The 14,914-nt window shown below is 46.7% G+C and overlaps 4 protein-coding genes across 4 annotated transcripts; 2 read left to right on the forward strand and 2 right to left on the reverse strand.

Annotated features, from left to right (window-relative positions):
• Positions 1–237: 237 nt before the first annotated feature.
• FOMMEDRAFT_23354 (uncharacterized protein) lies at positions 238–3,798 on the reverse strand. The gene is made up of 18 exons (XM_007270601.1): positions 3,320–3,798; positions 2,674–3,272; positions 2,591–2,616; positions 2,521–2,532; positions 2,387–2,429; positions 2,292–2,327; positions 2,108–2,230; positions 2,026–2,043; positions 1,920–1,971; positions 1,830–1,864; positions 1,738–1,774; positions 1,663–1,678; positions 1,380–1,608; positions 1,273–1,330; positions 1,181–1,205; positions 998–1,118; positions 843–926; positions 238–755 (listed from the first exon to the last, which is right to left on the reverse strand). The coding sequence occupies exons 2-18, from the start codon at positions 2,716–2,718 to the stop codon at positions 729–731; spliced, it is 987 nt and encodes a 328-aa protein (XP_007270663.1). The 5' UTR covers positions 2,719–3,272; positions 3,320–3,798; the 3' UTR covers positions 238–728.
• Positions 3,799–4,452: 654 nt separating this feature from the next.
• FOMMEDRAFT_148953 (cytochrome P450) lies at positions 4,453–6,583 on the forward strand. Its single transcript, XM_007270785.1, has 7 exons — positions 4,453–4,667; positions 4,728–4,860; positions 4,915–5,106; positions 5,174–5,325; positions 5,388–5,626; positions 5,708–5,979; positions 6,035–6,583. The coding sequence occupies exons 1-7, from the start codon at positions 4,469–4,471 to the stop codon at positions 6,423–6,425; spliced, it is 1,578 nt and encodes a 525-aa protein (XP_007270847.1). The 5' UTR covers positions 4,453–4,468; the 3' UTR covers positions 6,426–6,583.
• A 420-nt stretch (positions 6,584–7,003) lies between these two features.
• Positions 7,004–8,769, forward strand: FOMMEDRAFT_23357 (uncharacterized protein). Its single transcript, XM_007270602.1, has 4 exons — positions 7,004–7,120; positions 7,183–8,160; positions 8,225–8,534; positions 8,616–8,769. Exon 2 carries the CDS (start codon positions 7,725–7,727, stop codon positions 8,154–8,156), a length of 432 nt encoding a protein of 143 aa, XP_007270664.1. The 5' UTR covers positions 7,004–7,120; positions 7,183–7,724; the 3' UTR covers positions 8,157–8,160; positions 8,225–8,534; positions 8,616–8,769.
• A 4,297-nt stretch (positions 8,770–13,066) lies between these two features.
• Positions 13,067–14,539, reverse strand: FOMMEDRAFT_95139 (uncharacterized protein; the record flags this gene model as incomplete). The annotated part of the gene is made up of 6 exons (XM_007270654.1): positions 13,067–13,342; positions 13,398–13,656; positions 13,710–13,909; positions 13,961–14,131; positions 14,195–14,216; positions 14,271–14,539. 6 exons carry the CDS (start codon positions 14,537–14,539, stop codon positions 13,067–13,069), a joined length of 1,197 nt encoding a protein of 398 aa, XP_007270716.1.
• Between the last annotated feature and the right edge of the window lie 375 nt (positions 14,540–14,914).

The raw sequence follows: 14,914 nt of genomic DNA on the forward strand, positions 1-14,914 counted from the left end.
CAAAGCCGCCACACTCTCAGGCATCTTCTGTAAGCCAAGCCTCAATTGGGCTATTTTAGTATTTACTGCCCTTGAGTATCTTCACGGTACCTAAAGTCGTCGTGACTTAAAGATGCTTACATTATATCATGAACAACAGACCAACTTGTGCACACAAACACGTTACCCATGATGACCAGACAAAAGAATCACACCACTCCAAGAAAAAGAAATTAATTCCATTCCAAGATGCAGGCTTTTTTTAGACGCGAATCCGCGGCCACAATAGTAATGAGGTATGAAAATCCACTGTAATGAATTGTACTAAGGGATAGTGAATAAAGAATGAGTGGGAGCCCGAAGGTGACCAGTTAGCAGTCCACGCGACATAAAAAGCGCACGCGAGGGGCGCCGGGTAACCACCCGCACCAAAGACACCGATGGGTATTAAAAACCGAATAAAAAGGAAGAATAAGAAAGCATTAAAGAGCTAGAAACACATGCAAAGAACAGTCGGCAAAGAAAAGAAAACACAGGAAAACGGGGAGAAACGAAACTACGGAACAGGCAGGCACACACGGGAACGAGAAGGACGGAGCAATAGAACAGTAATTATTGCCTACGCAACTTCTCGAAGTCTAGATTTCCGCAGAACCCTACAACCCCATCTGGTGCATGGGGTATGCACTGGGCTTCGAATCGCCATAATGGTACGGCATATGTACATCGCTCTCAGACGGCGTTCCATGCTAAAGAGGGGCGAAGGAGCGGTAGTTCTATCAGTCACAGGGAACGGGAATACAAAAAATACTGTAAACACAGTCGCAAGTGAAGAGTCAACTGCGCGCAGAGCGCTTGCTTACCTTGATGTTTCCTTCTTCCTGATCACGTACAGTCTCCGTTTCCGTATTGACTTTAATGGAGAGCGTACGTGGGTTAACCACCCCCTGTTCATACAAAATTTGAGGAGCATCAACGTGAGACGGAAAAACCGAGAGAAACCAGGAGAGAAGCGAACCTTGATTGTCGATGGTGCTTCTATCTCAACAGCACGAGAGCGGTAACGTCCCTGGGAGAGCGACACGCTCTGCTCGCCTGTGCTCTCGTCGACACCATTCAAGCCTCTTCGGCTGTTGAGCCTGTGTGCAGAATAGAATGTTAAATCTCTGTGCTTGCGACGCTTGTAAGGCCGCACGCTTACGTGGCAAGAAGAGAGTTGCAATACACTGGTAAAAAGCGGAAAGGAGTCAATATGCCAAGAATCGAAGATATGTAGGAGAATAGGTAACATACATCTGCTGACGTTCACATAGAAGCAAATATAGATGAATGTAGTCGGGAAGACAGTGTTCTGAGCGCGCCTCGTGAGTATCTGGCACTTTGTACTAACCAGTACATACTGTGATAAGCGACATAATCGCATCCAGGCCTGTGAGTAGGCCGGTATTGAGGGAGAACATGATCAGGCGATTAATGATGCTGTCCGAGCGCTTGAATCCCGTGCGTGAACGCTGTAGCAGCCAAATCAGCGACGCTGTAATTGCCACGTCGCTCGCTGCGCCGAGGATGTTGATTGATCTGCTGAGGTCGAAGATCTGAACAAGGTTGGCGAAGGTCTTGAGCCTCAGCCTGTGAGTGGACGATGAGCGAACGGATAGCATATACTATGCGGTAAAACCATACGCTTTGACAGTGTAAACTGTCAAAAAGTGAGATGAGCACATATGCTACTTCTACTTCCACAGTAGGTTTACACACCGACAGATATTATGAATGAGGACGAGACGAGGAGACTCTGTCAAAACAAACACATGAACGGTAATACGCGCCTGAAAATGCATAAGACATACGAGTACAACGGCGAGGGGAATGTTCCCGTGGCTCACTAAATCAGAATAAGTGAGCCATAGTACTACAAGGAAAGAATGGCTTTTGCGTACGTTTCCAAACCCGCAGTACGAAGAATGCCTGAACGATAAGTACAACAAGTGCCTAATGCACATCGGATCAATTATACAGTTAAAGGCAGTATGTCAGATACATTACACTGAAGAGAACCTCGATCTATTAGTGATAGAGTCAGATATGTGGATGTGGATAGTATCTGGTTTGCCCATAGGCGACTTACCAACAGAGTGTCGACAATAACACCCAAGGCAGCGGGGTTGCCATACTCAGTGATGAGATATGTGTATACAGTGTGCGTTATAAGTCCTTGGTGTGTTGAATCCAGCATCCACACAAGGGCGACCTATACAACCGAGGGCAGGTCAAAATAAGTCATAATGCATATTAAAATTGACAAGTCCCACCATTGTCTTCATCCACCATTCGTCCTTTGTATAGCGCTTGGATTGAAAGGCGCATCAGATATGGCAAAAGGCCATTTTACCGGCCTAGTACTTACATTGAAGTAATAGTACGTCTGGACGGTGCTCGCACCCCATAGTCTGTATACACAGAAATTAGTTAGTTCTATTTCTCTCCTATTCGGCCCTTAAACGCTTCCGAGAGCAGTTTGCTCCAAGGAACCTGACTCACGCCATGGCAAAGCTGTAAAAAAATACTTGTTAGTCCTGGTATAGTAAATGACTATCGCAAGTTGACATACATTGTTCCTACGAACAGCACGCCCATCTATTAAGGGCAAATACGTCAGGATTTTCGCCTACGACGAAAGGAAGTCTCGCGTACGGTGTTGTCCAAGGCCGGCAGTTTTGTTGCTCCTGCGTCTGCCATGCTTGCTGATTATTCGGATGTAAAGACAGGAGAAGCACAAGTAGATCGCGGTCCTGGAGGAAGAGAATGGGCGCTCCGAGCAAGGAGGGGCAGCACGACGAACGGGCTAATAGGACAACCGCAGCGAATGTCAGAAGGCGGCGGTAAGGAGGGAGTATCAAACGCGAAGACTGGGCATTATGTATGCAATTGCCATTTCGCGGGCTGAATAAAAATTACGGTGCATAGCAATGTCACCACAGGAGGCTTTCTAGCGTGGGTACGGGGACAGGTAAACCCAACTAAACCTAGATGGGCAAAGATCAGGATGACCCTTTTCCGTCCGAGAATCGGGTATCCTATTTGAGGGACGAGAAGAAGCGACCTCGCAACGATAAAAGTTATGGAATCGCGGGAAACACGGCAAGATGATTGCACGCGGCTAGGTCGTAATAATTCTCAGCAGAGAAATGATGGAACTTTCTGATATGGGCGCCAGTCGTCATATCCAAGGTCGAAACAACCTACGTCGCAAGAAAGGAAAGGTGTAAAGGCGAAGAGTCAGGAATTGTCCACTTAATGAAGGTTAATAAGTTTTACTATCCAAAGATATGCCACCTACGAAGATAGCTCTAATAGCAGGCGGAGGTGGAAGCTTTTTTCTCGACGCTTAGCAAGACCGGGAATGTCACATGTGTTTTAACCACAATTCATCAAAACATCGGCTGGAAGGTGGCCACATTTGCCGTCGTTTCTAGGCCCAGACGAAGGAAAAGGGGACCAAAAACCTGGGTGAATTCTTTTCCAGCCGTTGAAACGTGTGAGAAATAATCTTCTCTTCCCCAACCTTGCACAAGGTCTAATGGAAACGTGAAACGGAATTTTTATGCAAATTTCAATGCAACGGAAATAACGGCAGCATGTGAGGGAAAAGCACAAATCTTCCTCCGCAGAGAACCTCCCCAGGGCTGTTCCCCGCCACAACGTCCTTGCACTAGACTGAGGAACTACAGTTAAGGATCTAAATCACTGAGCGCTAGCGAGATTGAGATCTGGGGGAGACGAAACGCAATGATGCCAGCCAACGGGTTGGGCAGTCGTCAGGGCCCCGGGCAAGCAAACGACCAAGCGCGATCTGGTGCTTAGATAACCGAAGATCACATGCCGCTCGGTGCTCAATTGCACGTGCATATGTTACATGCATACTTATCTGATCAATTTCAACATGATCAAACTTACTCTCGAGGATCAACTCTCGAGAAAGCGCTCGAAATATGTCTTGCAACCATCAAACGTCTGACGATCCTCCATTGCTCTTCTCAATTCTGAAAGTGCTCTCAGCATCTGATCGACTGCAATGAAAATTTTCGATACGAGTCCGCGTGCTGTTCTGACCCTGAATGAGTTCAGCCAACCTTCTCAAACCTAGCTTGACATGTGCTTGAATAGCTTGTTGGACTCTACCAATCGCAAGTCTACAGTTTCTTACCGCTTTTCTTCGGTGGAACAATTTAGGGAAGCGTGGCCCACGCCTTTCCAAAATACGGCAGGTGGGAATACGCTTCGGTCGCCGAGGCCCTAGCGGGACCATGGCAAAACACAGCCAGCCCCCCCAAAAGCGGAGTAATCCGACCGTTCCTAGGTTCTTGTATACTCTTACCCGCCATCCCCGTCACTTCCGTTCAATTTAAACACCCATCACACCCCACTCTTTTTCAATTGCGCTACTCCTGTACTTACTCTTTTCCTAACCACCAGCCCTACAGATATCATGGGCGCACTCCTTCTCATCGACCTCGTCCTTGGAGGACTTGGTTTGTATATTGTCAAGATTCTCCTCACTCCCAAAAAGACACCTGCTCCTCTTCCCCCGGGGCCCAAGCCTAAGCCGCTGGTAGGCAACCTTCCAGACTTACCACCCCCCGGTGTTCAGGAATGGGTGCACTGGGGAAAACACAAGGAACTATATGGTGCATACACTCTTCCAAACTTGTTTCGCGTATCCATACTAAACGTCATTGGATTTCCAGGTCCAATTAGTTCCCTTACAATCTTTGGTCAAACTTTGATTATCATTAGCGACCAGCGTATTGCTTTCGATCTCATGGAAAAGCGTTCGGCGCTTCACTCCTCTCGCCCACGGATGGTCTTTGGTGGAGAGATGTTTGTATTTAATTCGCATTTATGTTTAGAAACTAGCTTTCTCACAATTTTTAGGGTGGGTTGGGAGAATGCGCTGTCAAGCCAAACGTACTCCGACCGCTTCCGTGCATACCGTAAGAACATCCATGCACTCCTGGGCACCAAACAGGCCGTTTCCCGCTTCTACCCCCACCAAGATGTCGAGGTTAGACGCTTCCTCCTTCGTGTACTCGAAGAGCCGGATAAGCTCCTTCACCATATTCGGACGTACGTCAATCATCCTGGTTATAAGACGGATCACAAAGAGCTCACATTTATCTATTCGGGTTTACAGCGAGGCCGGAGCTATCATTCTGAAGATATCTCATGGTTACACGATTGAACCCCGCGACCGGGACCCGCTTGTTGACCTTGCTGATGAGGCACTCGTGCAGTTCTCGCTCTCGGTAGTGCCCGGCGCTTGGCTTGTGGATACACTCCCTTTCTGTGCGTGATCCGTTCCGTTTTTTACAGTCCCAAGAATTCCGCATTGAATGTGTTGCTATTAGTGAAACATGTACCTGATTGGTTACCGGGCACGGGATTCAAACGCACCGCGGCACGTTGGAAAAAGACGCTTACGGAACTCGCTGAGAAGCCACATGCATTTGTTAAGCAGCAGATGGCTGCCGGAGTCGCCGCTCCCTCGTACACCGCTGCACTTCTAGAGAAAGGTAACCTCAGCTCCGAGGAGGAATTCGTTGTGAAATGGTCTGCTGCATCGCTTTACTCCGGTGGCGCCGATACTGTATGTCCCTTTTCCGCTCTAGCTCCTATCGGAAATCAATTGATTGAGTAATTGACTTAATGATCGATCGGAATTCTATAGACCGTATCTTCAATGGCATGTTTCTTCCTTGCGATGACCGTGTACCCCGAGGTGCAGCGCAAGGCGCAGGAGGAGATTGATCGTGTGATTGGCAATGACCGCCTTCCTACTTTTGAGGATCGCGAAGACCTCCCGTACATTGATGCAATCGTGAAAGAAGTCCTTCGCTGGCACCCTGTTGCACCAATGGGTCTCCCCCATTTGACGACGGAGGATGACATTTATGAGGGCCATTTCATTCCAAAGGGCACACTACTCATTCCCAACATTTGGTCAGCAAAATCATACGACTATCCGGATTCTATTCTAAATATTATCATTTCACAGGGGCTTCATGCATGACCCAAAAAACTACCATGACCCAATGACCTTCAAGCCAGAGCGATTCCTCGGAGTTGACGGCCGCGCAGCCGAAATGGACCCTCATCTGCTTTGTTTCGGCTTCGGTCGTCGTATTTGCCCTGGTCGTGAGCTTGCTGATGCCTCAGTATACCTCAGCATTGCCCAGTCTCTTGCCGTATTCAACATTTTCAAGGTCACCGAGAACGGCAAAGAAGTGGATCCTATTGTCGCATTCACTCCCGGTATCATCAGTCACCCTGTCGAATACAAAACATCCGTGAAGCCACGCAATGCCAAGGCTGAAGCGCTTGTACGCTCTGTTGAGGAAGAGCATCCATTCCAACCGAGTGATGCGAAAGCGCTATTGAGCCTCTAAAGTCTAAATGACATCTCCCACCGCCCATTGACCCTTGCTCTCGTCCAATTTATTACCGTGATTTGTCAACCCATCACATCTCATCTCACTTTTCCACTTTACAAACCTTTACAATATTTAATAGAGTTCTTTGCTTGGACTCGTTCGTTCCTTTCTTACCCCTGATTCGGATGGAATTAACTTAAAGCCTTGAGGCAGTATTTTGATAGTTCAGTCTCGGAGCTACATCGTATGCTTTGTGTATATCATTTGACTATTCGTTAATGCTATTGGAACAATTCAAATGGAAATCATCTCCATCTTATGTGTGATACTTTCATGAGACTTGATTCATGCTTGATCTCATCAGTCGTCTTTTGAGAGATGATGGGTGGACTGGACGGCGCAATCACATGGCTTTACACAAATAAGATGATCGGCGGTGATCGACGTTGCTATTTTAATTATTTAAGCGTCATCACTGTCAGCGCCAGCTTCACTCTTCTGTCACCGCGAGCGATCGTTGTCCGGGGTGGGATCTTTTCTCACTTCGACCAGTATCAAGGCTCCAAACCGAAATGACTATTAACAGGCCTTCCCCGTTTTCACCTTCTGAGCCTTGTAGTTGAAACATGATGAACTATATAGGATTGCACTCGAGGTTCAGGTAAAGCGGAGATCGCGCTGATGACGAAACTCACAGAGAATGTACCTCCGTGAGTCCTCTAACACCGGCATTAGAGAGCTTCTGCCACATGAGCTAATGATGTGTGCTTAGTCCTATATACTCGTTATTAATCTCGTACTCATTTTTATGCTCTAACACTCCCGTTTCAAACTATTTAAGAACAGTATTAAAGACACCTACGGATAATCACCGAAGATATGGTATTCCTTCGTAGGTATGAAGGAACTAAACAAAATAACCCGTTATGTGGAAAGGTGTAACCCGGATGTACATGGACCGAATTAGACACAACAATCTAGTTTCTCATTTACGTTACCTAACACTATAAGACCTGACGTGACTCTGTTTTGCAGGCATTCTTTCGTAGTATTGAAAAGATGAGTAACTTGGTTTTAATTCCTGCCTGCTCTCGCTTCTACATGATTTATCAGAAGGTTAAGTGGCTGCTCTAGGGTGTTTCAAACAACATGTTTGAATAATTCATGCCCGAGTGCATGGTCTATTTCTACACAACCTCCAAGGATTCGATGACGATCTCTTACGGACTCTCAATCCGGGAGTTAAGCGCCCCTTGCCGACACCAACTGTTACGCCGAACAAATAACCCACAGTGTATTGTTCCCGGATAACGTATGGGCCGAGGTTGGTCCTGCGATGAATCATTCGCGATACGAATAGCAGCGCTCGCTCCCGGACCAGTCATTAACATTATCACGCTCTACCTTCATCCAGAAACACTCGCGCGAGAACACATACGCCGGACCGGAGTTAGATATCTCTTGTGTGCGAGTGCACTTGCTGGACCATCGTGCCATGCCAACCAAATTCGTAGGGTTATCCAACCTTCTTATCAGCACCGAGATGGTCAAGCCGTCGGACGATCGCAGCTTGAAGAGTACTCTCACGTTGTAAGATATGCATTGAAACCAGGCACTATCACCGGCGCCGTTCAGATTATCACCATCCCAATAACAAGTGCACAGGAATACTACCTAACGAGACCGTGTCCTAAATTTGCTTTAAGAGACTTACTGCCACATGAGCAAAATAGTCTTCCTTCATAAATGAGTGAGTGTTGTCAGTGTATTGTGGAGAGTTTTTAGACTTAATTGACTTTCACGACTATTCAAAGTAATTCCGTTTGTTGTAATTAGCGCGCCATTGTCATGTTCTCATCTTTAATTATCCTTAGAATTTCCGTCTGGCTCCTTGCTAACGCCCACGTTACTCATCCAAGCACTCACGGATTGATCGCGTGGTCGGCTCGTCGTGAACTCCGTATCTAACATTGCGCCCCATTATGCAACAACGCTGCGCGAATGGTGGAGATGATTCACAGAGCACTTTGAAGAGTAATTGAACATGCGCTTCGCGAAGACAATCCGGAAGGTTTGACTGGTGAGAAATGCGCACGGCAGATCGAAGTGTTTAAACGGAAGTGGGTACGTTGTTTTCGCCACATCCTTCCACACTTCGATCTTCCATCTCCCCGAACTTGACCATGTACGTTTTCCTCCTTACAGATTCCTAGTAACTGAGTAAGCTTGTAATTCCTTACTTCTTTCTGCGTGGTGCCGATGCTGATCGGCAAATCTAAGCTTTTCTTCCTCTTTCCATTTGTTATTGTAAAATAGGGTTCGCAACGCGCTCTCTCAGTAGTGCGTGATAAAATGATTTTCCGGTGACCTTCCTTTTGATATTGGCCAGGTACCGTCTTCATGCACAAACCACAACATCACGTTTTCTATGCGAGAAAGCAATGAACCCTTCGGATACTGCGTTATCCGGTAAGACTAATCACAGTTGTAGTGCGAACGGACTAAGCGATGTGCGTTTGACTGATTCGCTTAACCAAGGAAATGTCCGAGGTCGAAATGTCGAAGGAGGGGCTGCATGAGAGAAATCGAGGTAAGTAATGGAAAGAAGGTCGACACGAACGACGTTTCGTGTATCGGCGCTAGTGATGCCGCGCAATGACCGCAACCATCCTTTATATCCTCTGTACAATTGTTTGATCGTCATTGAGTTGATTGCTATGTTCGTGGGACTCCAAAATGAAGGAAGATGATTTTCAGCGTGGAAATTTCCGGGAATCCGCGGTGCGTGTACTGCCGTTGAACAATAAGGAACTATGAGGTAAAAATGGAAGAAAGGTTTAGTCCGCTGCTCATGAGAGCAAGTGCACCACGAATTCTGCCATACAGTTGAACCAGGTAATATCCAGGCAATGTTGTGATACTATTACAGAAGATGACGGGAAAATGAAGAGCATATCAGAATGTGCAATGGAATTGGTCAAATTTTCTAGCAATTTAATTCTCTGTTCTGTCTAACCGAGTACTATGATCGTCCAGACTAGAAATATGGAACCACTGATGCGCCGTCCTACCCAATCTTCCTCGTATCTCAGCCTCTTGATATCGACAAGAATCATCAGAATCACACGGACATGATATTACTTGATCGGGTAATATCAATGATCATCCAGGCAGCACGAGTAAGCCCGACGTCGGACACTCTTCTCATGTCAATCTTGGAGTTAAGGTAAGATTACCACTAGGCAAACCGACTCTCGATACGACGTTATGCAATTACCCTTTCCCTGAACTGGGACGCTAACCAATTTTGTGGTAGAAGGTTTGCGAAAGTCTTACTTATTATACCTCACTATTCATGACAAATCTAGCCCAGCCGCTCGGAAGCAAATTAGACAAGGTCAAGTTTGTCGATTTGCTAGCGAGATACCAGTACCAACTAGTGCCTAGCACCACTACTAGTCCTGGTATATGCAGAGTAACGCCTAACCTCGATGCGATTTATTAATGTGCTTGGTAGCAAAGCGACACACGGCAGCCTAACAGGATCCTTTCCGAAGGTACTTAATTTAAGGGCAGGTGTGGAGAGGCACAGGCTCGCAGGGCCTAACTTGTTTGAGCTAAACGATCTAGCAGCTCCTCGAAACTTGTCCATTCTAAGTCCGACTATGCTACATATGCTGGTGATACATTTATTAATCTACTTCATACACTAGTCACTTACCAATGTCTTTGTTTCAGGGTGTCGACTACACCTTCTAACGGTGGACTTATTGTGCATGCACTTTCCTCCTTCACAATCTTAATTGGATTGAGCCTTCAACCGATGGTTGTTCCTACGCCGACTTTCATGATCGATTCCGATGTGGAGAGAGTAGTACTCAGCACTACTCTGATTCCCGAATTCCTTGGCATTATCAGATACATGAAATGTTTCAGCGTACAACGTCAAGTGATATGGATTGCTTTGAACGATCGAGTCGTAATACGTCAGAATAAGCGAAGACATCTGCTTATTACTCACAAAGCGCTGTTACATTCTCGTTTCATTCTTGTGCATTCGCAGCAGGAACCTGGATGTAGCGGCAGACATGTCTTGCCTGAAGGCAGTGCTGCTCCTAAGGCCGATATTTTTCTGCACCGCTCTGTGTACATCAAAAATTGTCTTGTTTTACTACTGAATAATTTCTTCCCAGTGCCATTTTCTCGCAATTTGATGCCTGACAGACTAAGGCACAAAATCGATGTCAGATACTTTTCTTGTCTTTGCCTCCTTGCTCTACTACTAAGAAGCTTATGATGAATACACTAAACGTACCCGACACATCTGAGACAGTGATAACACGGGCCAGAAGGCGATACGAATACCGAGCGCCGCGCCTGTCCTACCTTGCTTGTAGATCGGAGACGTTCTTGTTAAAGTGCACAGCTGGACATTCGCCACATATGCATTTGATATGACAAGTTATTCACAACATTCTTATTGCATTACTATTGCAGAGTATTAACGAGGGCACTTAGGAAACGCACTTCCACATAATATTAATATAGATGCATCCTCTCGTTCCAGAGTAGCATATTGGAGTTACAATGTTGGTTGGGAAAAAACGTCAAAATGTTCATGTTCATAAAGTGCAGCGTCGATCGCGTTGATCACCGGATCCAAAGTTCTATTTCAATGCTCGCTCAGACCTTCGACTCCCACCCGTTTTACTTTTGGCATTATATCAATTCTGTTTTATCCCCGTTTGTTTAGAGCTTACCTATTTATCGCGGAAGCACTACTGTGCTTTTAAGTATATTCGAAGAACTTGCCCTGCATGTCCATTATTCCGACTCGGAAACAGGAAAACATATGAGCAACGACCTTATGTCTTCCCCCTTTTACCTTCATCACGCCATGCACGAATATTACAGATACTTTGGCTACATGGGGTTGATGCAGCATATCATAGATACAATAATATATGCAAGGTTCTGATCAAAGTCCTTTCTGCAGCCCAAGTTGCACCTCGTGCCACAGTGAACTCGCAATTGATGCATACACAGGGTTGTTCATCCAAATCATAACTCAATGTGATGTCTTTTCAGAATACATTGTGGGTCTACAACTCCAGGTGTCCTCTAAAGTAGTGACCCCATTCAAAGGCAGGACCATGTTGCTATATCCTGCCCAGAGAGCCTAGAATTCAGCGATTCCAACTTGCGAGCTCAGAGATAAGACCTAACTGGAGAAGCACAATGGTGAACTGAAATGATGCGTAACATACGGTTGAGATTCCATTGCACCATCAGAAGCATGGCAAAGATATCATAAACACGGGAAACACGAGTTAGGTCGTAACGTGGCATAGTACATTGCTTTGTGCTTCGGAAAATGAGGATGAAGACAGGTACAGAACTACAGCAACGCCCGATATAGTAGAAAATATAAAGGAATGTGATTTACTACAATTGTTAAATGAATACAACATAAATCACGGCGAAGGAGAAAATTGAACCTTGTGTGGAACGGGAAATCCGAGGACGATGTGCGATATCATGTGAGGAAAGAGGAAGATAAGAAATGAATGTGAATGTACGTTTCGGGCGCCGGTCATTGCACAATTCGTATAATGGGGAAAAAGGTCAAGGAATGATGTGAAATTGAATATGATATGACAAAGGAAAATTCCACCATCAGTGTAATGCATGGTCTAAGTTTGTCGTTAATGCAGTAGTTTGTTCACAGCGTTCCAAGGGAATAACGAACGAAAGCTTGGTGCGTGCTCATTCGACTCGCACACGGTGATTACTCGATGTTGGAGTTGGGTTCGCGTCTGCAGTCTCATAACCCACGTCACGCAGAATATGAGACACGTACGGAGACGCGGGAATAGCATCAGCCCCTCCAATGGAGGCGTCGTCGTTCATATTTGTTTTCAATGGACTACGTAGACGCCTACGGCTGGGAAAACTCGCTTCGGCTTGCTCAGCAGGCTCTGGCATGAAATGTGTTGCAAGATGTCCGACTGACATGATGTCAACAAGGTCTCTGTCTGCGTCGTCTTGACCGGGTCCTGCGCCGCCATGAGGATCCATAGGTATATTCTGTGTGAGTAGCGCTTCCACGGCCTGCTGAGATTGCGATGATGACGGCTCCGCTAACCCGCTGTCGTCACTGCTCGCTTGTAAGGCTGCTATACGCCCTCTAGTGGGAGCGTCATTACGAGATTGGAACTCGTTCCGAACACGACTAGGAGGATTCAGGTGTAGAAATTGGCTTTCCTCGGGTCGTCGGGAAAGGCCCAGTCCAGAAGGGAAGAAAATGTCATTCATTGACTGATATTGTGGGTTGACCAAACTCGGAATGCTGGGAAGGGTTGCAGGCGACGCGGGAGTGTCTGAAGAAATAGGAGGCAAGAAAAGTGCGCTCGTCCCCGCTAATCTTGTTAGACCCCGATGAGTCGGATGAACGGAGTGTGTGGATGATGATACCTCGGCGGGGGGCGTCACCACCGGTTGGGCTCTCTCAGTAGGCGCTGGCGGATGAGAGATAATATGATTGACTACATTGAAAAAGTAAGTTTGGATAACTTGATGAGGCACATCTACTTACACTCTTTCGCATGCGCTAAATAACTACATCAGAGAAGGATCCGAAAAAAAAGAAAGATTCACTAACCAGGATCCTCTATACGGGTGCACGATCCTCCTTCAGGGCAGTCTTTCCTTGCCTCCAGGATGCCATCACGAACAGCATTATGGCGTTCGCGAACCCACCAGTCGCGCAAACCATATAGGAATACCTCCGCTGCACAGAGGCGACAGATGAGTCGACGTGGGGCATTTGCCTCAGACTCAGCTGCGGGCGGAACTGCATGCATGTCCATGAACAAATCTTGCTCGATGAGGGGGCGGAAGCCTTCCGGCTGAGACTGGATATGCGCAGCAATCTGAGGAAGGGTTTAGTCATTGACATTGATTTTTGCGATGATGCAATTCACTTACCTGTCGATATACTTGCTTTGGAGTGAGGCGTTGCGTTGTCATATAGTCTAGCATGAGTTCAACTTCAACGGTATTCCCTTCAAAACAATCGTAAATCTCGGGGCTCTGAATGAGATCAAGGACGTCGGCCATGCCGTGTGGGCTCTGTGCCGGTATGTCGAGAGCGACACAGCGTCCTTGGACACTGATGCCGCAGAAGGAGACCTGACAGAAGTCGCAACGAGTCGTCGATGGTGCCCTTAAGGCCAAGAGCACCTCACTGTAACGATTATGAACCCAAAGAATATCAATAGACGTGTGGCAATTACTGACCAATTGCCACAGAAACCATGGCCTGGAGGAGTCCCGGAATCCGAACGCCATGCATTATCAGGGTCATTAACCGGGTCTGCAACGGGCCTTGGGCATGCCCAGCGGTAGGGATTATTTGGTGAGCAATGAGGGCAGGGCTGCAAGAAATCTGTGTTGGTTGGGATGACTGGATCTGGGGAGGGTTCTCTCGGCGCCGGGATCTAGAAGACGATAAGAGAATTGCACTAAAAGCTCGATACCGAGGAACATACTCTGAAAGAACGACAGACTGGATAAATTTCGTCAGCCTGCATGCGTTCTCGCTCACTTCTTTGACAGTGCGGCGCAGCTCGGAGAAGGACATCTACCATAGATTGAAGCGCTCGTGATGGCATAACTACAGTAGAGACGCTACGGCAAGCAGGACAGTTTGTTCCGCCGTTCTTCGTTGCAAGAGGACTGGATTAGCAAATGTCACTCGCAAGATATGTCAGGGGGTGGCTCACCTTCACCCAGAGCGTGCAGCAACTAATAAAGACAGTTTAGCAAAGATAAATAACTGTAATAGTTCAAGCACAATACCTTCCGCAGAAGAAATGGTCACATGGTACCACGACAACAGGCTTGTATACGAGTCCAGAGCAGCATCCACATTGCAGCTCCTGTGCGAGATCTTCGGCCAAGCGGTCGCCATCGATTGTATGGAGAGACTGATCATTTGCGTCATCATTAGCACAACTATCCATATCGTCTTTTTTCGTCTTTCTTCTCTTTCTTTCTTCGGTGGCTTCAGGAGGAGAAGCATGCCGCTTGAGTGATGAGGCGGCGGCACCATGAGAACGGTCCCGCATGACAGCGTCGTTGTATGCAGCTCTCGGTTGTGAGTGAATAACAGTAGAGGGGTCTCCCCCAGTCGAAGACATCAGACACAGTTTCGCCGCTGCCAATATCGACGACGTTGTGGTTAATGCTCAAGGTAAGGCGTCGCGGCTCTACGTTTCGGTTCAATTTAATTAGTTCCTAGGTCACGTGAGTATTCGTCATACTCCTTTATGGGAAATCATACAGCGTTCGGGACACCTTTTGCGACCACAAAATGAGAAACAACGATATTTGGAATCAGAAACAGTATCCTCTTAAAGAAAAATATGCCCTTTAATTTCAGTGAAAAGTGTTTCCATAACTAAACTTTGCACGACAAAATTATCTACAGTCACAACCTACAC

Source organism: Fomitiporia mediterranea (assembly GCF_000271605.1).
Source record: "Fomitiporia mediterranea MF3/22 unplaced genomic scaffold FOMMEscaffold_14, whole genome shotgun sequence".
NCBI classification, from domain to species: Eukaryota; Fungi; Basidiomycota; class Agaricomycetes; order Hymenochaetales; family Hymenochaetaceae; genus Fomitiporia; species Fomitiporia mediterranea.